At 36.7% G+C, this 26,615-nt stretch overlaps 1 protein-coding gene across 1 annotated transcript in view; it reads right to left on the reverse strand.

The window, feature by feature from the left end:
- Positions 1–26,615, reverse strand: part of Maob (monoamine oxidase B) — a 109,676-nt gene that overhangs the window by 28,885 nt on the left and 54,176 nt on the right. The window contains exons 4-6 of the mRNA XM_029473500.1: positions 4,914–5,018; positions 3,932–4,023; positions 844–985 (exon numbers count right to left, since the gene is read on the reverse strand). Of these exons, the coding sequence (XP_029329360.1) occupies positions 844–985; positions 3,932–4,023; positions 4,914–5,018 (339 nt within the window). The remainder of the gene's footprint in view (positions 1–843; positions 986–3,931; positions 4,024–4,913; positions 5,019–26,615) is intronic.

A 26,615-nucleotide genomic window follows, 5' to 3' on the forward strand; every position in this document is an offset into this window, starting at 1 on the left:
GGAGTTAAATAGGGTCTGCAACCCTATAGGAGGAACAACAATATGAACTAACCAGTACCCCCGGAGCTCGTGTCTCTAGCTGCATATGTAGCAGAAGATGGCCTAGTCGGCCATCATTGGGAAGAGAGGCCCCTTGGTATTGCAAACTTTATATGCCTCAGTACAGGGGAACACCAGGGCCAAGAAGTCAGAGTGGGTGAGTTGGGGAGCAGGGCAGGGGGAGGGTATAGGGGACTTTCAGGATAGCATTTGAAATGTAAATGAAGAAAATATCTAATAAAAAGTTGTTTTGAAAAAAAAGATCTTCTGTCTAATTTATAGTCTAATGGTGGGGGACATGGCTTAAAAATGCTCTGCGAACAGGCATTGAATAAATAAAGAATAAATTCTCATATGTGCAGTGTGTTTACAAACATTCTTCTCTTCTTTCTTTTCTATTCTATTCTATTCTGTTCTATTCTATTCTATTCTATTCTATTCTATTCTATTCTATTCTATTCTATTCTATTCTATTCTATTTCTATTTCTTTCTTAATGCTGGTGGATTCAGAGCCTGGTTTGTACTAGGGAGTGTTCTAGGTCTGAGCTACAGCCTAAAGCATTGGATATTCTTTAAAATTCAAGTGCATTTCTATCTTTCTTGTTTGAACTTTCTGAGGAGCCCAGTCTTAAAATTATGCTGGCCCCTGGATACCTGACATCAACTGGTCCCTTTTGAAAGCTACTTGAAGCTACCCCAGTGAAGTATGACAAACCACAAGTTTGCTTCATGCACCACCATTTCATGATTGTAGAATGGCAACCATTTCTGTAGTAGTGGTTTTGTGTTAGGAGAGTGTGTACCTGTCCTCCATTGGTTGTTGAGATGATTCTGGTTGTACCTCCACACTGCTTCACATACCACAGGAACCATAGTGCAGAGACCTCGTGGGTCTCTGCAGTTACACACAGGTTCACAAAGAGCGTGGCAATCTGCTTTGTAGATCTGCTCAGGAAGAAACAAGAATGTGATTAGCAAATGCAGATCAGTCTTCTTAAGATTCTAGCGTCATCAAATAATATGTTTTCTTGGCTACATTTAACACAATTTAGCAAACTTCTGGAATTCAATATCATAAAACATGAGGACATGGATTTAAGAAATATGGTATGTATGTCTCCTTAAACAAAACACCTTATTCAGAATTGATGGTGGTCATATCCTGTGTTATCAGTTGCTCCGACACACCTGCTTGTCTTCCCCCAATCTTTATCTTGGTAAAAGGCTTCAGCACTCACTAAATAGTTAAAGTCAAGACTTTTGAAATCAACTTGAATTTCTATTGCTATCTTTCTCCTCCCACAGCTGCCAAAAAAGACTGTTGGATCTCCTGGAGGTGGAGTTACAGGTGGTTATGTGCAACCTGATGTTGGTGCTGTAAACTGAATCTACATCATCTACAAGAGCAATAGCCACTCTCAGTTGGTCAGCCATTTCTCCAACCACCTATCCATTGCATTTTAAAAACCTCTGATAACATTTAATCTATGATCTAGAGATGCAGCTTGCCCATTATGTCTGAAGATTTAGGTTTACTTCTGAGCACTATAGTGTCCTTTAATTTCATAATTAAGACACAATGAGAAATAAGCAATAGCTAATAATAAGATAAGAAATCACAAGTTATAAAATAAAATATATTTGAATGTAGCTTATGTCTCCCATGATGAAAAATGTTCTTTCTGGAGAAAGACTAATGATGATGAATTGAAGCTTCAGATAAAGGAGGGTAACTGTGTCTCTCTGTGTCAGGCAGGTACATTTTTAATCTTTTGTTTGATTTACTCTGTGAGTTTCAGTAAGAAAAGGAATGAGCTTTACAGCATTTAAGGGAGGAAAGATCAAGCAGTTTAATATAATCAGATTTTATAATTTTTGCCTTGTTGATTTTCAAAAAGATATATGATATACTAAATTTCTCTATAAAAATACATACACATTAGATATCCTTTGGGAATTCTTAATATAAAAAAAGAGGCAATGAGTATTTTCTATACTTCTGTCACCCAAAAGGCAATATAAGTCTCATTTGATGTGTCTCTTTTTTTAGATATAGTTTTTCTAAAAGGCAATTACATATATAAGACCACGTTGAAAATATATTTTGTTCTTCTGAACATCATTTTATAAATTACAACTAGAGAAATGATCAGCATTAGGCTTTGAACATGTTTGTGATTTACATTGAATCGTAATAGGTCAGTTATTCTGGGTGTTTTTCTTTTTCTCTAAAGTCAACAAATGATCTCATACATATCTTGCTTAGGAATAATTAGAAAATGTTCTGATTCTTGTTTACATAAATATCTCAACATTCTTTTTGTGAGTTGCCAACCAAGGGTATTCACTAACTGGAGGCTGAGGTCAAGGTTGTGGCAGTAAATCGCAAGTCTCCATAATCTCAAAGAACCATAACTGGTCTCATTTTGAAGGTGCCTAAAAGCTCTTTGAGGACAAAAGATCAAACTGAATTTATTAAAAGCTTTGCACCACAGAAGATCTAGAACAAATGTAGATTGGAAATCTAGAAAATTTATAAATAAACAGAGTTCTATTACAATCATAATAAATTCTATTATAACTGATGTTCTCATATCAAGTTTTTGATAGCATAGATAAGTGTTCTTAAATGGTTTAATGCATAAAAGGCATCAATTAATGGATTAAGTGATCATTTCAGAATGAAGTGCTTTCAAAGGCATGTTATATAATATGCAGCATATTATATAATGATGATAATATTGAAAGCCTTGAGGTAGTCAAAACGTCCAACAGAACAGTAATAGACACTTATATTGTATAATTCCTTTTTCAGGAAATATTTGGCCATGGATGTCCATTATAAATCAAATTATAAATAAGACGATTTTCAAATGGGGGATTGTATATATCACCATTTCTACTGTATGGAAGCTTGTTTTTCTATGTGTTTTATATTATTTTTTAAACTACTATGTATTCCTCCATAACATAATTTAAAAACCTCTAGTCTATCCCATCTTTTGGGTGCCCATCTCTCTTTCTCTCTCTCACTCTCTCTCCTCTTTCCCTCCCTCTCTCCCTCTATTGTTTCCACTGTCTTTAAGATGAATTATCAGCTGAATTAACAAGCCTGTCTTGTTATTCAGACATGTCTGTTGATTCAGATACATCAAAACCTTGATTTTATTATAAGTGGCCAGTGTTATCACTTCCTTCCTTAACATCCAGAATGTGAAAGTACCAAGTCCAGAGCCAAATAGATTTTTAAGAAATGTGATTTAGCATTACAGGACAGTACTCTTGAACTTGTCACCCAGTTCTATTACTCATGGGCCTAAATTTGGCTTGAAGTTGAAGCCCTGCAATCTTTTCCACTTTTCCTCTTTCAACACTACAGCTTTTTCACTAATTGGGACAAGTAGACCCACTCATTCATTTCTTCTATGGGTGTGAATTACCTAGAAGTCACTGTTATAAACACTGAAGATTTGCACTATATCACAAATGATGTTTCAAATGCCTATGCTATCTGAACCACCAGTAAGGAATACAAAACTAGTCTTACATCAACAACCTGGTAAGTGAGACTGCTAAACCACTGGTCTTTAAAACATTCTAAGTTAAAAAGATGGCTTATTCTAGATCGTTCTGAGGACTTTATAAGGAAAATAGCACTGTGGTCTTGCAAAACTACAGCAAAGTGATAAAATAGATCTATTTTTAAGGGAATACTTAGTTTCAGTATCTTTCAAGTCTTCATGTAGCCAGTGGTATGGGTTTAGACATTAAGCAGATACTTTCTTTCCTCATGTATGTTAAATGGCATACCAAAAACCCAACCAAACAACAACAACAAAACCAAAATAAGCATTGTTACAATAACTGCTTTTGCAAATTGAAAGAGCTTACTTGGTCCAGCAGATCTTATCTAGCAATTCTTTCATTGTCATGTAGTCCCACTCTTCAGCAAGGGGTGCCTTCCATGGAGCATCACTGGGAATCTACGTTCCAATGCATTAATGAAAAAAGAAGAAGACAGTTTTCCATTCAGCAAATTATTTGAACAACAGTACAGCTCTGATTCAGAGAAGAAAACGTTTAAAATTTAATTTTTCCAAGTACCCTTAATAGTTTCTCAAATAGCATAAACCTCAATGCCTGTGTGCTTCTTCTGTCATAGATCTATAGCACTCAGTTTATAATACTGTTCCTTAAGAATAAATATGTTTCTTATATGAATATATTATAGTAAAATTTAATTGCTACATTATATGCAGCAATATATTAACAAAAATAAAACAAAACATTTATAACAATGTATTGTAATAAGTTCTGTGAATATGGTCTCTGTTTCTGGAATAGTCTGTTTAATATTTTCCAACTGCAATTGGTCATAGATTAAAAACAACCATGGAAAGTGAAGCTACACGTAAAGGGAATTAAGTTAATAACTTACAATGGTCATTCATAAATTTACCTCTTTAATTGGGCTCAAAGAACTGCTGCTAATTGTCTCAAAGTCAGAAGAGTATTCAGTTAAAAGTTTCCACGTTATTTATTTACTCGTGGGCTGCACATTTGGGTGTACTAGAGAATCAAAGAAACTTCTGAATTCTGGGGATTCTCTAAATTAGAAATATCGTCCCAGGAAGCCCTACTGGTTTCATACTTCTCTGCTTGCCCATCAAATGTATATAAATAACAGTCTATGTGATATCCCTCATTCTTTTAGAAGTTAGACACAAATTCTTTCATTTCACTAATGTTTATTGATAGTATGTGTTGGATACTATGCTATGCACATAGGATTATTGATACATTGCACCTTTTTCTTCTTCTGAGAATTAATGAAAAATACATATGTAGTCAAAACAGCTTTAGAAAGTGTTACCTCTTGGCCCATCTCATCCATTGTCCTCCAGAGGTTGTTACTATCTAGGTAGGTGATAGGATTCCATACTGGTGGAAATGGGCCCCTGAAGGCATATGATTTTCCCTGTGAGATAAATATATTTAAAAGGAAAGATTTACAACAGTGCAAATCTTGTTAGATCTGTAAAGTTGGCAATTTTTAAAGAGCAAAATCATATTAGCTATTTATATGTGACTGACTGATATATAACACACACTGAAATCTTCTGGCACCTGTCTCCATAGAATCCTGTTCAACTTTTTGGCATAGAATATTCTTTCATACAAATAAGTTTGGTGACAAGTTAAGCAGAGTAAAGTGGTTTGTCTTTGAAATTGGGATCCTTACTATATAAAATCTAAATGCCAGTACAGAGTAACCAAAAAGTATCTCTATTGTCAACAATACTTGTAAACAGCTTAGAATCAGACATGATTATATACACAGAGAATTGGAAAATTACAATTATAAACACAATGCCAATTAGAAGGAGCAAGAAAGCACATGTGTGAAGGAAGAGCCACAAAACAGGACCACCAAGCACTTCCAGGGACTCAGAAGTCTAGATGTACACAGGCGTTTTCAGAAGTCATGGAAATTAAGAGGATAAATAAAGAACCCCAGGTCTCCCTCGAAAGCACTCTGATACTAGCTAGTTCTCCCCACTAGAAAGAGCAACTTATTGACATAGAGAAATAGGAACACAACCCCATAAAATATTGACAATAAGGCAACATACAGCTCACACCTGGGGGGCCTAACTTGCTGATGACAGTTAAAAGATACATATCAAATCTTTTTTTAGGTCTATTTAAAAACCTCAGTCAGATGTTAGGCTGTGTCATAGGACAATGTCTTTCAATTGAATCAGAATAAGCTTCCCAGCCATTCAGCAATGATTCTTCTTGTATTGATTTTATAGTCAGGGCAATTGGGAAGCAAACTGAGAAGAGGTTTTATGCTAATTCTTGCCACCATGTTGATCTATTTTTTCCCCCATAGGTCATAAGAGTCAGGAGGAGGAATGAGTTCTCAAGGAAAAAAGAGTCAGATAAAGAAAGAGAGGGTAGCTCAATGTGAGGAGGGTATTGACATGGCCAAAGCCTATAGAGTAGGCCAGACACTTGGAAAAGAGATATGATTCAAATTCAGAGAAGTCCAGTTAGTAGAATTCCTTCCATTCCATGTTCTAATTATTTTTTCTTAAGTTACAGGGAGTACAAGATAATTAATTCAGAAAGGAGACCCCCCCCCCAAGCCAGACTCTTTAGCTTGAACTGGAAAAGGGAGAAAGACTGGTTTTAGGCCAGAGCAGGGTTAACTAACAAACCATGACCTGCAGTTCAGACTTCACCCAAAGATGGCAGCCTGCAGCTCCTACATTCATCTTCTAAGCAGGAAGCCTTGTGAGATGCCTGCTTCTCCTCCTTTGTCCAAGAACAACACCTTTGCACAGAAGGCATCACGTGGAACAGAGGGGTGCTGGCAGGTCTATTACACAACTCTGCTTACCACACTGCAGCTCAGAGATTTAGGTGAAATAAAATCCAAGATAAGGTATAGGGCTCCCTAAACCACAAGATTTCTGCAAGGTGATGGTGGTAGAGGCTAAGTGCCAAGTGATCCTAATCTAACCATATTCTTATAAAGGGGTTGTATTTAAAATTCTAAAGAGAAGTGTCAGTCTGTGTGAGCAAATTGGTGACCACTGTATATCAAGAACACCATGTCGAACACCATAGTCCTCAATGTCTTATATCTAAACAGATAATCATTTAGCCTAGCTAAATTCATAAAAGTAAGGATGCTTTTATTAGATGAGGGAAAGTTCTTGATAAACACAGGAAAGGGCATTGTTGGACTCATTTGAAAAAAATCTCAAAGCTTTAATCTTCAGGGAATAACTAGGAGAGAGAGGAAATGGAAGTTTATAAAATCACACAACCAAAGGTCCTGCAAGAGGTTTGGACTTCAGATTTAGCTATGATATAAATATTCCTGCAATTGTTACTCTTTTGAACTCTATCCAAGACAGCCGGTCCTTCTGAAGAAATCATGAAAAGACATCAGAATAAGCCCCCAGCTCATGAAGTGCCAAGTTACAAAGTCTAATTCCATATTGCATTTTTGTTTTTTCCTCAAAATAGTCATGTGATGCAGCACAGTAATTTTTCTATCATAGGTTAATAAAATAAAGCACAGATAAGTTTAAGTGACTACTTTGGAATATTACAAGTCACACATAAAAACTTTCGATTTAATTTATAGTAGGTATGTAGGTTAAGAGTGTGTATGTGTGTGCATGTGTGTTCTCATGCATACCAATGTACATGTGTACTTGAGAATAGAGGATGGGAACTTTGTCAATTTTCAGGAAATAATCATTAGCCAATCTATTTCTATCTCTAACTTTCTACACACACACACACACACACACACACACACACACACACACACACATGATTAATATCAAAAGCACCTTGACCAAAGTTAAATAAGTGTCCCAAAGTAACCACTATGACATAGGGCACTATGACACCAGAAGGATTAGGGTGTTTGAGAGAAAGTTACATTGTCCTCCTGGTTCCCCAGAGAGAACAGGGAAGTGGACCTATGGGGAAATGGGGACATAGGTGGTAGGAGTCCATAAAAACAAACAAACAAACAAAAAACCAAAACTCCAAGATCTTTCAAAGATACTTCGGGGAAGGTGGGGAATTGTGAGACAGTAGGCAGGGTTGAATAGAAAAGATTATTAGCTATCTTTGATTTAAATATTGCACACTTAAAACATATTCTCTCTCTCTCTCTCTCTCTCTCTCTCATGCACACACACATACACACACACACACACACACACACACACACACATACCACAATACACCATTTTAAAAATTCTAGTTGATAAAGAAAATTATGAGGACAAAATATTTATGGCACAGAGTATAGCTCTGTGGTAAAACAGTTTCTTATCATATCCTGGGTTTGATTCCTAGAACTACAGAATGTAAAGCTAAAACAAGGTAAACATAATTTTTATCAAGCAAAAATCCATCCTGGTTATAAATACCCCAAAATGCTTTTTCATCCATTTATTTATGCCTTTGGTGGTTGAAGTACAAGCATTTTAGCAATTAATCTTTTGCTTGTCTTCAGCCAATTTTATATTCTAAACATGTTCTGAATCATTAAACCTTGTCAATCAAGGGGTTGAAGGATCCCTCCAGGTTCCTAACATGGATGCAGTTGAATTGGGGGTCTCCATTTTCCAACTATACATCCACATGAAAGAAATTTTTCTTTATATATTTCATTCCAAACAACATGTTTCAATGTATTAAGTGTTAATGCAGATATGAACATCCAGCTATTGTCTGTGAATCTGGGTGTGAACAAGCTATGCAAAAGGTGTATATAAATGCTATTCACCCATAGTATTCATTTTAAAACATCTTATTAATTTTTTCATACAATGTAGTTTGAGAATATATATTCATACATGCATATGCATCAGTCTGTTATATCTAGAAAAGCCTGTTTCCTTTGAGCCACCCATCACCCCCAGATGTTACAATCTCTCTTCATACTTTTCTGCATAGATCCCTGAGCCTTGAAGGGAGGAGTTTGATTAAAACCACCCCTGCAAATTTCATGAAGTTATTGTTTTTAATAGCTGGGTTGTACTCCATTGTGTAAATTACCACATTTTCTGTATCCATTCCTCTGTTGAGGGACATCTGGGTTGTTTCCAGCATCTGGCTATTATAAATATGGTTGCAATGAACATAGTGGAGCATGTGTCCTTGTTATATGTTGGAGCATCTTCTGGGTATATGCCCAGGAGTGGTATAGCATTGAACGTGTATGAGTAATGCTATCCAGGGACTCTTATTGTCTGTAATCTTTAACAGAAGAAGTTTCAAACAGTCTGTGAATATAGTCATTTATTCGTCTTTACAGTGATGATGGAAGAATATACAGGTATCATATTTCAATGAAGTATAAATTCTGTTTTGTTTTTTTTTTTTAAACATCCCATTTAGGGCTTGATTGCTACAAAGTCTCTCACTCTCATCACACTGTCTGGTTCTGTATCTGTGCTAATTACAATCTTCTTTAAAAAAGCTTCTGAGAGTTGAATGAGGCATGGATTAATAAGTAAACAGATTTTAAATATATATATATATATATATATATATATATATATATATATATATGCACCATTATGGGAGAGGGTGAGTGAGTATGGGAGCACCCTCATAGGGGAAAAGAGGACGGAGGAGAGGGACATTGTGGGATGAGGGATGTGGAGGAGTAACTGGGAAGTGGGATATCATTTGAGATGTAAATGAATGGAATGATTAATAATAAATAAATAAGTCATTTTTGCTACTTTCTTCTAGCATACTAATTAGCTGTAGACTTTCCCCTAAGGCCCATGACCTATGTAGTCTCAGGTTATTGGCCACTTTAGAAGCATCACATATGGGTTGCATCTCATGGTGTGGGACTTATCTGTAATTTTAGAAAGTAGTGTGTTACCCCCTTGTTTGTCTCACTATTGCATGAGCATCTTGCATGCAGATTGCTGTTATGTCTCAGGGTTTGCAGCTGGGTGATACTAATGATTACTTTTCTACCCTAGTAGTGTGCACACCGTACATTCCAGCACTGCAACTTCCAGTCAGTAGAGAAGAAGCTTCTAGTTGGGCATCATCTCAATTTCTCCATGTTTGAAATAGAGTTATTATAGTGACTTTAAGTGGATTAATAAGTAAATAGAAAATTCTCAGTTTCTATTTCTAATGTAGCAATTATAGAGCCACAAAAAAGCTATGTGAGATTCTTAATCGTTTTTACAACATGAATTGGAGAGAAGTTGGAACAGAACCTCATGAGAAGAGATATATGATGGCTTTTTTTAAAGGTTACTAGAGCATATTCAGAATGGCTCTGAAATGTGATAGTTCTACAATGAAAAACAAATGGGTCAATATTTGTCAGCTTCAGTTCTCTTTCCTTTTAAAAGATTTATTTTTTGTTTTATGCATATAAATGTTTTTCCTGCATATATGTATTTATACCAGGTACATGCCTGCTGCCAAAATAGCCAGAAAAAAGATAACAGATCTCATGTGAGTGGATTTACAGACAATTGTAAATCAGCACGTACCTTCAAGCACACTAGGCAAGTATTTGTACTGTGGAGACACAGCAAACTCTTGTTCCTTTTACTTTAGAATCAGAGTCATACTCTATCTCACAAGTGTGTGCCAGGAAGGACTAATGGTCATACACAGCACAAAGCACATGTACAAGCTAAATGGCTGTGGCTGAGGGTTTAAGAGCATGATAAACTGTCATCTAAGCAACCTCATCTTACTCATGAAGCCATGTATATTTTTCAAAAATATTTTTCTTTGGGTAAATTCTTTTTTTTGTGGTTTTTTTAAAATTTTTTTTCTTTTTTTTTATTACGTATTTTCCTCAATTACATTTCCATGCTATCCCAAAAGTCCCCCATACCCTCCCCCCAACTTCCCTACCCACCCATTCCCATTTTTTGGCCCTGGCATTCCCCTGTACTGGGGCATATAAAGTTTGCATGCTCAATGGGCCTCTCTTTCCAGTGATGACCGACTAGGCCATCTTTTGATACATATGCAGCTAGAGTAAAGAGTTTCAGGGTACTGGTTAGTTCATAATGTTGTTGCACCTACAGGGTTGCAGATCTCTTTAGCTCCTTGGATACTTTCTCTAGCTCCTCCATTGGGGGCCCTGTGATCCATCCACTAGCTGACTGTGAGAATCCACTTATGTGTTTGTTAGGCCCCAGCCTAGTCTCACAAGAGATAGCTATATCAGGGTCCTTTCAGCAAACACTTGCTAGTTTATGTCTGAATTTCTAGCAAGAAGGCTTAGATTCAATCTTTATGGTAAACTTGATGAAAGCAAGGAAACAATTGGATCTTCATGTGGCCTTACTGTGGAGCCTGTAAAGACTTGCCAGGCTGAAAAAAAAAAAAACAAAACTATTTGAACCCAGTCTTCTGGAACCTTTACTTAAGCAAAGCAGGCTTGCTTGGTGACACACTATTACTAGTGAGTGCCAAAGTCCTACGAGTCTTTTTTCCCCTCTTACCTGGAGGTAATGCCTCACATTTCTATCAGCTTTCTATAGCTTTCTTGTTCTTGATGCTGGTGAGAGTCACTGCCAGCAGAAATAGGTGGCCCCATTCTACTTAGATCAAGATCCCTAAGGATGACATTTTTCTTAGTATGTCACTTCAAATGTACATGGAAACCTTGCCTTCCTGGTCATGGGAGCCTAGGTAGTTCATTTGTCATTGTATAGTATGGCCACTTTTATACATATGAATTAGGTTATACTTAGATCATAAATGTGTTTGCAGAACCAAGCTTTCTTTACTTTTGATCTATAGTTTTAGGTTGAGAGAAAAGAAATTTAATCTTTCCCACAGGGTAAAAGAGACAAAGACCTACAGGCTGTACTTAGACAAATATTTTTCTTCCTCTGTTGGCATGCTGGCTTTGCGGCCATCATTCATATTTATATACATTCAACCTGGCATTGAGATTCTCTTTTGAGAGCATCAACACAAGGGGGCAGATGTGGTTTTGAAATCTGCCAACATCATCCCAGCTTATGAAACACCTGACCCTGTTCATTTAGGGATAGATGGGGAAGATGGAGATGTAAAATGCAGGTCAGGCATTGTAGAGGTAATAGTAATAAGCATGACAACAGCTACTTCCTCTGCAGTAGCCTCTTGGTTGTACTTTACCCAATTCTGTGTACTTCATAATGACTGCAGGACACAGGCACAAGACTACCCTTTTGAGCTAGAGAAACTGAGCCAAAGAGATGAAAAAAGTTATTGGTTGAACTTCTCATAACTAAGTGGCAGCAAGAGTTTAATTCACATATTCTAAGGCTTATGCCCTTGATCAGAAATTTTCCAACCTCTTAATTATTTAACACAACATGCCAGGTATGAGCTAATAGTTTTGATTAAATTGTGTAGTTTAATCTTCACAACAAGGCACAGAGTATGTGAATAGAATATTCCATTTGGAGTTTAGTTCCTAGAGTGGGTTTGATAACTTGTCCGCCGTTGTATGAATTCCATGTGTTGAATTCCATGTATTAGGATAAGAATTTAACCTATGATTTGTGAGTTCTTCTTTTTCTGTATCAGTGAGCTTCCTGGATGCATGGTTGAAATACAATAAACTTCCTATAATAGTAATAGACTTCAGGTGTTGTCTCTAAGAGCAACATCTCAGCTGATTTACAGAAGGTTTCCGGAGGCACTGCATCCAGTAAGCATTGATTCCAATAATCATTTCATATTCTTACAAGCAAGGCAGAAGCTAATGATCAGTTGAAAGACTTCCCAGATAATTTTTGCAATTTTTTTTCCTTTTCCATCCAAAGTCCAGTCTAACTCATCCTCAAATGGTTGTCACACCAACTTCTTTATTCATTCAACAGGCACTTCCCATGTACCTGGCAGTGTTTTAACAAGTGTATATACAGAAGATCTCCTGTCTTTAGCAAGTAGAGATTTTAGTAGGTGTATAAGAAATAAATGAAACAAAAGGGCAGTAAGAAAAGCATGTAGTGGATTGGAGAGGGAACAATGCTAAGCAGACAAAGAGAGTAGGGAGGATAAACAGGAAGCACTGGCAGCTTGGGGTTGGTTGCAACTTTAAATAAGGTGGTCATAGAAGATGTTACTGAGGGGTTAACATGTGAATGTTGAAATGGGGAATTATATGATTATAGTGAGGAAGGGTGCTCCCATTAGTCAGAGCCTCATAGTAGGTATCCTGAGATCAAAAAATGGATACAATAATAGAGGCATGAAAAAGAAGTAGCCCTACTCTCCTTTTTTCTCCAACAGAAAGGTGCCTTTGCTCTTTAGAAAAAAATCCAAACTCCTGAACTTGATTTTCCAGGTGGCCAAAAGAAAGTGGTTGTCGAAAAAATTGGCTGAGTTTGTGTTTGGTCAGGCATCTTGCCTGATCTTAGTGAGGCATCATCATGGAACCTTTTGGCTAATACTCTCTTCTAATTTCTAGTGATAGTTAAAGAAATTTGCTAGGCCCAGATCATAAGATTCAGTTTCATGAAGAGGCATCTAAAACTCTTGTTTGTTCTGAATATCCAGCCATATTTCCCATGCAATTTTGATATTATTGTATGGATATTGTATTATCTCTTTTCTATCTCCAGCCACTTAAATGAAGGAACCAATAATCTGTATCCTTGCACAGTGTCCCCACAAAAGTACAATAGATGCAATTGATGATTGATAAGCATCAGGCACAGGGATTGGTGGGTGGGAGATGAATGATTGGTTGACTAGTAATTCTGAAGAAGAGGCATTCTTTAGCATCAAAGGCAGCAGCATGATTGCTTTGTGAACACAGTTAATTTCTCAGGACTGGGAATATGCCTCAAAAGGAAAGCACTTGCCTAATGTGTGGGTGTTCTTGGATATGACCTTCACCACCAACTCCCAAATTTAATTTCTCTTGAAAGAGTAAATGTTTAAAGTAGAAGGCTAAAAACTGTAACTCAAAAGAATTTATCATTTGTGTTCTTTTCCTTCCATATCTGTTTTGAATGCACCTGCTGATGAAGGCAAGTCTGGATTCCACAAGAAGTCTCCCAAATTAGATTGTTGACTTCAAAGAATACAATTGTGTTCCCAAGGATACTCTGAATCCTTTTGATGCTTGAATCAGCCACTTCACGCCCTATCACGTAGCAAACCACCAGGACAGAATGCTAATGCCAAGAGGCTGTTTCCAAAGGAGAATAATGTTCACAGCTACAAACCACTTATCTGTGCTGACTTTTCACTCTTTTCATTTGCAGACACTTAAGTCTTTATTTGATCAAATGGCATAGGCATCTAAAATATTTCAGTAAATACCACTCCTTTGGTTAGACCATGTAATTTTTAAAATATCCCTAATATATTAAGCAACATGAGTGTTCTGGACCAGGATAATGTGCTTTTCAAAAATTAGAGACAAATAATTAGCAACAGTTGGAATGTATAGGTGAAATGTTGGCTTAAATAAAAGGTTGCACAATCACAATATCTAAAATTCTGCCTAGAAAAAAACATATACACACACTTAAAAATAAATGCTTTAATGAAAAAAGTGCATTTCCCAGAAAACCAAAAGAACTATCCTTCCTATTAAGATAATCATAAAATCTTCAGGGTCCCTCAGTAGCTTTGCTGGTGACAATATTACTCAGTATTTTTCTCTTAAACTGTATTCATTTTAAAACCTAATAGTATTACATCCTTTTAGATGGAGACATAAAGGCACAAAAGTACAAATAATATGGCAAGATGACTCAGAAGTTCATTGTTGATAATTAATGATGCTGACAATGTCAAGGGGATTAGAGAACACACACATATATACAGAGAAGGGAGGAACAGAAAGAAAGATGGAAACAGAGGTAGAGAGAAACAGAGAGATGAACACACAGAGAGAAATGTTAAGGAGAAATTTGGACTTCTTTTAGAGGCACAAACTAAAATTCACCTTGATGAGTCAGAAGATTCCCCCTAGGTAGCTTAATGCCTGAAAATAATATCTATATGTCAGAGGATGCATCTGTCACAGAAAGAAATGTCTGCTTGGCTCTCACAGGCACTTTGCTTCTATGACCATAAATTGTTAGTCTGGAAATTGTGTTGATTGAAGAGACATTTACTTGTTGAGACAGTAAGAAAGGCACAGGACCGATCATGCTGAGTATTATTAGAGAAATTATGCTGGAAAAATCTAGAAATGACACTGTGACTCGTGGAGGGAAACTCTGGACCAAGAGAAAAAAATGTCTTGGAGATATCCGCTTATATGAAAGAATATTTTCAGGAATATTAAAATTTGCTCACTAAAGGAATACTTTTGATTGACGTTCATGCTTTTTAAAACACCACTGTTTCAAAGGAACAGTCACTATCAGGTCAGTTGGTATTTACATTTATCATGAGTAACTATGGGCGATTAGTACTAGAACTCTCTGTGGATGCTGGTATCCTTACATGTTCAAATCCCTTATTTGAAATGATTAATATTTTCACACCAACTGACTGCGCTCTCCATTATCCAGCTCTCATGACTCTGACCTCATATCAAAGTGGAAAAACCTGTGCATGCTCATAAGAAACAATTAGGCTCTGTCAAAGATGAGAAGTGCAACATCAGCAATGAAGTGTTTACACCAGTGAAAACTCTACAGATGACAGCTGGCTTTTTCCTTTACTCTGTTTTGTTTTGCTTGAGAGTGGTCTTAGAAGCAAACAATTGTTTTTCTCCTTATGCTTTCTTGACTTCTCTTCTCTAAGGACACAAGGTTCTTATTGCTCTCAAGATTGTTACATGCCAGACTCCAGGCTTCAATTTTGTCATTCATCCCCTCTGGCTGGAACTTTTTTTTTTTTTTTGTCCTAACAAGCATACCTGCTTAAAGTTTGTTTGAAAGGTTAACAACTTGGAGAGGTCCTCTCTGACTTCCCTACTTAGTGGCATATTCCTCTCATACTCCCCCACATTCTCCAGCCTCTGTTGCCTTATAATTCATATATAACCCACATGTGTGCACAGGCACACACACATATTTGTTTATTACAGTTGTTTTAATACAGTATTATTTTATGTTTATGGGCATTTTTAAGACCTGGCTGAAAAATTCAAATCCTCATTAGAAATTATTAAGTCTTGCCATGGGAAAATAAATATAAAAGCCAAAGTCATTTTCATAATTTAGTAGCTTGATGAATAACTGAATTTTAACTCGAAAATACACTTGAAAATCAAGTCAAAGGCTCATCAGAGTTAAGAGTTATCAAACTAAGAGGCAACTCAAAAAAGAAAAAATCTCCAGGCAAGCATGTGAATTTTTGGTACAAAAAATTAAGAATGTAATTTATACCATTTTTATTATATATAAGATTTTTATTTCTTCTTTCTTTTTTAAATTTATTTTTTAACATTTTTCTTTCAGAAGTGCTAGAAATTAGAATCCAGAGTCTTGAACATGCTAGGCATATCACCAATCACATCAAAATTTTTAGTGCCATCTAATAAATTTTTATACTTTTTATTAGTTAATTGTGTGCCTTTCTCAGGTAATGTGAAAATTCCATGAGGACAGGGTAGTTTGAAACATTTTGCTTACCTGTGTATTTGCAATTTATTTGTAACTAAAATATACAAGATAGCATTCACTTGTGAGATTTATATAGAAACTTTACTAGAAATGTTAAGCTGAAGAACCTTCCTAGTTTTTTGACATCATAATAGATGTACTAGATTTTTTTGTGACTTGAATATTGTAGTTGTCACCAAAGGCATCTGCCCAATCATGCTCTGAAACGAACAGATTCACAGAGAGGAAAACAGAGATACTTTTTTCCCCCTGTTATCTCTGCAAGAAGCAATTACTTAAAGACTACTAAGAATTTTGTTCTGATGCAAGTGCTGCCTGAACACAATGCACATAATGACAATTTCAGTTGACATCTCGACACATATGGTGAAAACTTCAGAAAGCCTGATTCTTAGATGAATAACTACAGTTAATGGCTGCAAAAAGTGGGAAAATCAGTCTTTACAGGGACGAGACCTCTGATAACTTATCCAATTCCAAGTCATCAGTGCTAAACATAGGTATATGGGAAGAACACTAAATTGAGTCATCAGGTTCTATTCATGGATATACATGCATATACACATACATTAACACATATAACAACAATAATTAAAGAAGAGGGCATGAATTTGACAGGGAGTGAAGGGAAGAGGATATGGAAAGAGTTGGAGGGTGAGAGTGTGGGTGGACATTATATGAAAACAATACTATATAATATTCTCAACAAATAATGAAATAAATGTTAAAACAAACAAAATGTAAAAGGTGGTTAGATTGCTCAGTGGGTAAGGGCACTTGCTTATTAAGTCTCAGTTTGATTTCTAGGGGCCATTGACAGAAAAAGAAAAAGAACTGACTTCAGAAATGCCCTCTTATCTCTACCAGCATACTGATGTATGTGCACCCACAAATTCACACATCTACACACACATAAATTAATATTTTTCTAAAAAGAAAAGAGAAACATATAAGTGGATACATACATATACACACATGTACAAAATAAAAATATATATTATATATTTGTAATATAAACACATTAATATATTATACATCAATATATTATATTACTATATTAATTATATTATCATTTAATATAACAATGTTATATATAATGTGTTTATATTAATAATTATAGATCTAATAGAATATATTAGTATATAATATAATCTATATATATATTTATTTGATTCTTACATATTGGAACTTGTGCCATGAAAGAGAAGGTAAAACACAAATATGTATATAACTTCAAGCCTTTTGTTTTTAAGTTTATCTACTTTCATTTATGTGTATGTGCACCACATATATGCAGTGAGTACCCACAGAAGCCAGAAGAGGGCGATATATCCCGTGAAACCAGAAACACAGGTAGTTTTGAACTGAGAGAATCTAAGCCCTCTGTAAGAGCAGCAAACACTTTTGATTAATTGCTGAGCCAACTCTCCAGGCCCCTGTTTTAAGCTTTAAAAAATGTCATCTAATGACAAAACTATAAAGCAGAGGCAACATGTTAGTCACCTTTTGTCACTGTGAAAAATACAAGAAACTGTTTTAAGGTAGAAAGATGGTTTGGCTCACAGTTTCAGAGTTCTTAGCCCATGGTTGACTAGCTCCATTGCTTCTGGGCTTGTGGTGGGATGGAGCACAATAGCTAAAGAAAACTGCTCATTTCATGTTGTCTAGGTAGCAGAAATGTGTGCACAGTGTGGATGGAAATCTGAAGACAAAGTTTATCTTTCTAGGGTATACCTCTATCTAGAGAATCACTTCCTTCAGCTAGACTCCACTTCCTAAGTTTTCCACTACCTGAAAAAAATGGAATCATCAACTTGGAGCCAAGCCTTCAACACTTCCACACCTGAAGCTGTGGGGTAAACTCTGTGTGTGTGTGTGTGTGTGTGTGTATAAGATATATACATACTTATACACATACACATATATGTAAGATATATTCACACACATATATTCATACACACATATAATATATATATATATATATATATATATATATATATATATATATATGCTTACACACACACATACATGATAACTTGAGGATACAAAAATACCAGCTAGGGTAGAGGAGGGTACTTCTTAGGATGGCTAAGGAATGCCTTTCCAAGTGGAGGAAGTAACAAGTATGTTTAGGCCATTGCTACATAGAGAAATAGCCCCACAATTAACTGTCTTTAAAACCTCAATTTAATTATGGTTCACAGTTTCTGTGTGGGTTCACTGGGCACAGCTGAGTGATTCTTGTGTGTGAAGCCTTGTCACATAGTGATATGGCTAGACTCTTGGAATCTAGGCTCAGCTTGGACATACAGGATAGCTTCAATCCTGATGCTAATAATATGATACTAAATGCTGAAAAGCTATATTAAACTGGAATAGGTAATTTTGGTATCCATGTGTAGCCTCCCTAGCTTAATACTTTCAGACTATTTGGACATTTCCCATGATATGTATAATTCAGGGTTCTGAGTTTTGAGTATTCTACAGAGAATTCTACATGCCACTTTCCTAAGGCTGCGCCCACATTAGAACAGTATCACGTTTGTCAAGTCCTTCTGGTTAAAGCAGTAACAGAATCCTCCCAGATTCAAAGGGAATGAGACATGGGACCCCCATCTCCTCCACTGGAGCAAGACTGGTCAGCCACCTTTATTCTTTTTCAAAGTGCAAAATCCAGGAGATAAGAATAAACCTGGCACACAAAAGAGCAAAGTGAAGCTGGGTGTGGTGGTGCACACCTTTAATCTCAATACTTGTTAGGATGAGGCAAGGGACTATAAATCTAGAACCACTACAGGCTACATATCAAATTAAATGTCATCCTGGGCTTTTTATTAAAATTCTGTGTTAAAAATGAGTAAATAGGGGCCAGGAATTTGGATCAGCAATTAAGAGAACATACACATCTCCTATAGAAACAAGGTTTGGTGTTCAGCACCTACATAGTAGTCTCTCCTGGCTGCAGTCAGATCAGTGTGTAGAGCTCTCAGATCCTTCTCCAGCACATCTATCTGAATGTTGCCATACTGGTCACCATGAAAAATAATGGACTAAACCTCTGAAAATGTAAGCTAGCCCCAATTAAATAAGAGTTGCCATGGTCTTGGTGTCTCTTCACAGCCATGAAACTCTAAGACAGGATCCAACAGTCTTTTCTGGCTTCTACAAACACCTTATTTATATGCACATACAAATACACATACACACACATACATGCACATAATTAAAAAACATTAATCTTGAATTGGGTGTAGTCATACATGTCTTCAATACAAGCATTCAGGAAGCAGAGGCAGGTGCATGTCTATGAGTTTGAGGTTTGCATGGTGAGTTCCAGGACCATGTAGAGAAACCAAGTCTTGAAAAAGCAAAATAAATAAATACATAAATACTAATCTTTTAAAAATGAAAGAATAACAGAGTAAAAATTAAGGCTGTGACTTAAACATAATTTTCAGTCAGTCCACGCCTACAATCCTACTCTCCACATTGAAGAATTATGAATTTGTAATCAGCCTTCACAACACTGCAAAATGCTGTTTAAAACATAATAGTAAAAATGGCTAGAATAGAGCCTAGTCAGGAAGTTGATAGGGGAATAACATTTAGGCACTTTTAGGCTATGATAAAGATCAAATTTTATTCATTCTTCTAATAACTATATTTTTTACTGGTTTTTCTCCCAGAGTTATATAGTCAAGGAACTTTAGCTCTGGCCTGGATACATAGGCAAGATGTCACCAAGACTCTGAACTAATCAGGGAAAAAGATGAGGTCCTCAAAATAGAAGCAGCATAGCTATTCTGACCTCAGAAGGAAGAGGCAGCTTTAAAGCAAGCTGTTTTGTTTTGTTTTTTTTTAAGATGGACTCACATCCTTTCTAATCCAAAGAATCAATGTCACTCAGTATCAGAGGCATTCTTCCAAGCCAAACAGCTACTGCACAAAGATATATCTTAAGCATATGGTTTTATTATCTTCCTGCTGCTGAAAAATGATATATGTAAAACAGTGCCTCCTCCAACCTCCAACTGTATGTTTATACTTTGTAGTAGAAACCTGAACATAAGACATGTATAAACTACCTAAGATATATGTATATCCCACCTAAGATACATGTATATTCTATGTTTGTCTCATGTGACACAGAGATCCAGAGATCCAGAACTCTTATTGAAATTAGTAGCTTTAATATCTTTTAAGTTCCCAGGTTGGGTATGGAATGTGACGGCTTAATATTGTGTATGTGTGTTATTTGTTGCTATAACAAATACCTCGGGGGTATTTTATGAAGAAGAAAAGGTTAATTTATCTTATAGTTTTGAATAGTCAGGAATATTATATAGACATTTTCTCAGCTCTTCTGAGCCACCTCTCACAACCTGTGAAATGACAATGATATCAAGCAAGAGTGCATGTGAGGAGGGAGAAATCACAGGGAGAGAAAGAAAGGCAAAGAGTATAGGGAGTAATCAGTTTGGGTCCATTATTACACTGTGTGTGTGTGTGTGTGTGTGTGTGTGTGTGTGTGTGTGTGTGTACGTGTGCCTGTGCCTGTGCAGGCGTGTATATGTACACTCATGCCACAGTGTTAAGTGTGTGGATGTCAATTTGCAGGAGTGGATTCCCTCCCTCATCCATGTTTGTCTTGGGAATGGAAACCAGATAGTCAGACTTGGTATTACATGTTAAGCAATTTCTCTGGTCCCATTCTTGTCTCTTAGACAAGGTAATAACACAGGTTTCTGTGAGAACTACTTTAAACTCTTCAAAGAGTAGCTTTCCTACAACTCAGTGATACCTCTCCTACTAGGCATAATCTTGTAAAGTTTCCACCAACTCTTGACCTCATGAAGCCTTAGTGATACATGCCTTAAGCTCTATAATATCATGTTGAATCCCTTTCTATCACTTACTTAAGCTTGGAAATCTGGACTAGGTCACATAAATGCTTTATGCTCCAATGCACTCATTTGAAAGAATAGTTGATACTAACCATGGGACCTTTAAATATTTAAGGCATATAAAATGCTTAGATTTTGCAAATAGCAAAATCTCAAAAAGATGTCAGGTATTTCATTTATTATATTCAATTTTAATGGAAGCTTCAACAACTGTTAAGTACACACTTGCTTTTATGCAGTAGCCTATGTTATAGGTATTTAGGTATTGTGGTATTTTTTTCTAGTGTGCACATGGTAAGAAGGTATCTTGAGCACCTGATCTTAACATTTGCCAACTTGAAAAGGAGAAAACAGTAAAGACCAGCAGTACAGAGATCTTTGTCTCTCCGCAGTATTTTCACACATGATTGTTCACACAGCAAACATACTGAAGGAAGAAATGGGTGACAAGGGCCCCCACCTTCTATACTCTTTACTTATTGGCCTCTCCTAAGGTCATATTGAAGGCAATGACCACAGACAGCACTTTGGTCCTATTCTGTTATCTCCTGAGTTGGTCAAAGTCAGGGATATACTATTGCATGCATTAAAATATCAACCCTAGAAAATTCCTGAACAGAACACCAATGGCTTGTGCTGTAAGGTCAAGAGTCGACAAATGAGACCTAATAAAATTGCAAAGCTTCTGTAAGGCAAAAGACACTGTAAATAAGACAAAAAGACCACCAACAGATCGGGAAAGGATTTTCACCAATCCTAAATCTGATAGAGGTCTAATTTCCAATATATACAAAGAACTCAAGAAGCTGGACTTCAGAAAAATCAAATAACCCCATTTAAAAATGGGCACAGAGCTAAGCAAAGGATTCTCAATGGAGGAATACGGAATGGCTGAGAAACACCTGAAAAAATGTTCAACATCCTTAATCATCAGGGAAATGCAAATCAAAACAACCCTGAAATTCCACTTCACAACAGTCAGAATGGTGAAGATCAAAAACTCAGGTGACAGAAGATGCTGGCAAGGATGTGGAGAAAGAGGAACACTCTTCAATTGTTGGTGGAATTGCAAGCTTGTACAACCACTCTGGAAATCAGTCTGGTGGTTCCTCAGAAAATTGGACATAGTACTATGGGAAGATCCAGCAATAACTCTCCTGGGCATACACCCAGATGTTATAACTGGTAATAAAGACACATGCTCTACTATGTTCATAGCAACCTTATTTATAATAGCCAGAAGCTGTAAAAAAACCCAGATGTGCCTCAACAGAGGAATGGATACAGAAAATGTGGTACATTTATACAATGGAGTACTACTCAGCTATTAATAACAATGAATTTATGAAGTTCTTAGGCAAATTGATAGATCTGGAGGGTATCATCCTGAGTGAGAAACCCAATCACAAAAGAACTCACATGATATGCACTCACTGATAAGTGGATATTAGCCCAGAAACTTAGAATACCCAAGATACAATTTGCAAACACATGAAACTCAAGAAGAAGGAAGACCAAATTGTGGATACTTCGTCCCTCCTTAAAAAGGGGAACAAAATACCCATGGAAGGAGTTACAGAGAAAAGGTTTAGAGCTAAGATGAAAGGATGGACCATCCAGAGACTACCCCACCCTGGGATCCATCCCATAATTAGCCACCAAACACAGACACTATTGCATATGCCAGCAAGATTTTGCTGAAAGGACCCTGATATAGCTGTCTCTTGTGAGGCTATGCTAGTGCCTGGCAAATATAGAAGTGGATGTTCACGGTTATCTATTGGATGGAACACAGGGCCCCCAATGGAGGAGCTAGAGAAAGTACCCAAGGAGCTGAAAGGGTCTGTAACCCTATAGGTGGAACAACAATATGAACTAACCAGTACCCCCGGAGCTCGTGTCTCTAGCTGCATATGTAGCAGAAGATGGCCTAGTCGGCCATCACTGGAAAGAGAGGCCCCCTGGTCTTGCAAACTTTACATGCCCTGGTACAGGGGAACGCCAGGGCCAAGAAGTAGGAGAGGGTGGGTAGTGGAGCAGGGCGCAGGGGAGGGTATAGGAGACTTTCGGGATAGCATTTGAAATGTAATATGAAAAAAAATCTAATAAAAAATTGAAAAATTGAAAAAAAGCTCCTGAGCCTGTTGGCCACTGGAAAAAAAAATTACCTTTAGATCTGCATCTAATCAGTAAGCCAAAGTATCAAGTTTGTAAACTTCATGCTTTCATGACAAATGCAAGTAAATATCAGTTATGAAGAAATGATTAAAAGATTTCTATTTCCTTTAAAAAAATATGGACCATATATGAAAGCTTTGAATGCTTGCCATAAAGTTTTTCTCTTCAGTTTCTCCAGTCTTCTGATATTTAGGGAAACATTCAAAACCTTCATTTACAGTTGTCTCCCTAGTTACTTTACCCTCTTTTAGTTCCATCTTGCTCACAAGTACCAAGGTCATAGGGACATACTATCACCTTGTGCATATAAGAGATCTTTCCCAAAGTAAAGTCCAAGCTGCCATTAGGAAGCCAAAGGTATATAAGCAATTCCTTTTTTATTTATTTCCAAGCTTTTTCTGATGGCATATATCTGCAGCTACAGCATAAGTGAAGTCAATTTGCAATGTATTATAAGGCCTATGTTGTGAGAACTAGGATTTACAGTGATGTTTTCAGTTTTTAAAGATGGATTTATAATATTTTAAGAAAGTATGTGGACTACACTGACCCTTTAGGCAACTGCTTTCTAATCTGTTAGCTATTAGACGCAGGGTGAGAATATCATGTGTGATTAATTTGAATAGTATATGTTATAAAACAACTAAATGTCAGTTTCTACAAAGGTTGTTACAAAAAACATGCATAATATAGCATTATCAATACTCTATATTAGCTACATTAAAAAACTAAGATTATAAATTGATATATATATATTTTTTTCTTCTGAGACAGGGTTTCTCTGTATAGTCCTGGCTGTCCTGGAACTCACTTTGTAGACCAGGCTGGCCTCGAACTCAGAAATCTGCCTGCCTCTGCCTCCCGGGTGCTGGGATTAAAGGCGTGCACCACCACTGCCCAGCAAACTGATATATTTTTAAGGATAGTGATGCAATAAGAAGTATTATTAGTTTTTAATACTTTATACAATAACAATTACTGAAAAAGAGGCCATGAATTTGAAGGAGAGTCAGGAGGGGCATGTGGGAGAATTTGGAGAGAGGAAAGGAAATGTTGTAATTGTAACTCAAAAAGAATTTAAAAATTTCATGTGTACTGGTCTATACCACATGCTTGCCTTGTATCCACAGAAGACATACGAATAATTCAGATCCCCAAGAAACAGTTCAGACAGTTGTGAGCCATCATGTGGATGCTGAGAGTCAAGCCCATTTCCTCAGGAAAAGCAGCCTGTGTTCTTCACTAAGCATTTCCCTAGCACTATTTTAGATATATTATCAAAATCTACTTCAAATTTTCTTTTGACCTGTTATTAAGACTTCGAGGAAACTTTATATGAACAGATTTTATTTTGACTAGACAAGACAGTTTTGAGCTATAATAATAATAATGATAATAATAATAATAATAAATCACTCATTATAGATACACAACAAATACAAATATATGTTATCTATAACTCATCATATACATATATATATTTATATATGACAAAAAGAAATTAAAATGAATGTATTTCTATGCTCTGAGCTTAGCTCCTTAAGAATATCAGCAATGATTTCCGTGGGTAACCTAAGGAAAAATTCTGAATTGAACTAATCATAACCATATTCTATTCTAGTCTAAAGAAATCAAAGCAAAGTGGAAGGAAATTTAGAAGTTAATACAACCAGAAAACAACATTTGGGTTTTTTCCTTTTTTCCTGTGATCCGTTTAGTTTGGGCATGTGAGTTTAGCTGTAGCCAAATGCTAATCTCCTAGCCTATTCATAACTCAGAAAACAGAGGAAGGAAGACTGGATATAAAGCATCAACTCCCAGGTGGTGTCCAAGGAGCTTGTGAAAATATTTTTAGGATGAAATTTACTGGCCTGGTTTACTTGTAAAAAGAATTTGAAAATCTTGATCTTACCTGGTGTCTCATACTAGAGGACAAGAATTAGAAAAGTATGTTTTTCAGGCTCAGAGGTTAACATCACATATTGCTGTTGCAGAGGAGTTTAGCTCCCAACACCTTCAATAGGCGGCTGACAACCACTGGTAATTCCAGAGGATCAGATGTCCTCTTTTGTGGGCACCTGCACACACATGCACATGAACACACACACACACACACACACACACACACACACACAAATAAACACTTTAAAGAGAAAAGTGCAAGATGGTAAGATGACTCAGAAGTTCATTGGTGTAACCTCCCCAGCCTGAAACCTGTTTGCTCAGGTTTCAGTGTTAGCTAGAAGAGAGCATGGGGCAGAGCTTGCCGCCCTATCTTTCTGCCACTCCCACTGCTGCTGCCTGCCGCCTGGCTGTTCCAGAGTCAAACACGTAGTCACCTGCAACTTTACTCCAGGATGATTTGGTGGGAAAGGGTCCCTTCCCCCGCTTCATAACCTAGTACCGTAATAGTAAAATCGAACCTTGATCAGACTGATTGTCTTGGTTCCATCTTTATCGTGCCGCCTAGCCCCCCCTCTACTCTTGCAGATTCCAAGATGCCTTTCCAGACTAGAACCCAGACATGTGAGCCGCTGGCTGGCCACAAAACATTGGTGATAATGTCAAGGGGGCTAGAGAACACACACAGAAAGACTGACAGAAACAGAGATAGACAGAGAGAAATGACAGAGAGAAAATGAGCATAGACAGACAGACAGACAGACAGACAGACAGACAGACAGAGACAGAGAAAGGAGACTGGGAAATTCTGTCACCTTGTAATACCAACATAGGAGCCTTTGATATTTTGCTTTAGTGAGCTGCTTTGGGATCTAGAGAATGTAAACACCAAGTCTGGTTAGAAGTAGCCTGGTTATTGTTAATGGCTATGTAACCCAGGAGACTGCTGCCTAGACATGTGAGGGGCACAAAGATTTTCTGCAAACAGTGACCCAACTTCTTTTCACAAATCACTCACTAAAGCCTGTGCCTAATTACAGTTTTAAAAATAAACATGACATGAGGTCTTGATGGAAAAAAATGAGTGATTAAAAAAAGAAAGCAACATATCCCCTCACATGACAAAGACTGTGTTTGAAAAACACCATACATTTCAGTATATAGCATTATAAGCCTCTGTACTAGTCTCTACATGATAGGAAGATGGGTAGGGAGATGAATTCATTGCTACCAATAGATACACAAATGTGAAATTAAAGGAGAAAAATGAAGCACAGAAATGAAGAAAGGGAGAAGGCAAGAAAGCACAGAGAAATAATCTGAGAACTTGAGTCCCTTTTGCAACTGGGAATGACATCCATGCCATTGAATTTAATGGAAGAGACACAAACTGATCTGAACAAAAGGAAGTGATGAACTTCAATACACATTTTGTACTCTCCAGAAAGAGTCTGTAGTATTAAGTCA

The sequence above is a fragment of the Mus caroli genome, chromosome X (assembly GCF_900094665.2).
Source record: "Mus caroli chromosome X, CAROLI_EIJ_v1.1, whole genome shotgun sequence".
Taxonomy (NCBI): domain Eukaryota; kingdom Metazoa; phylum Chordata; class Mammalia; order Rodentia; family Muridae; genus Mus; species Mus caroli.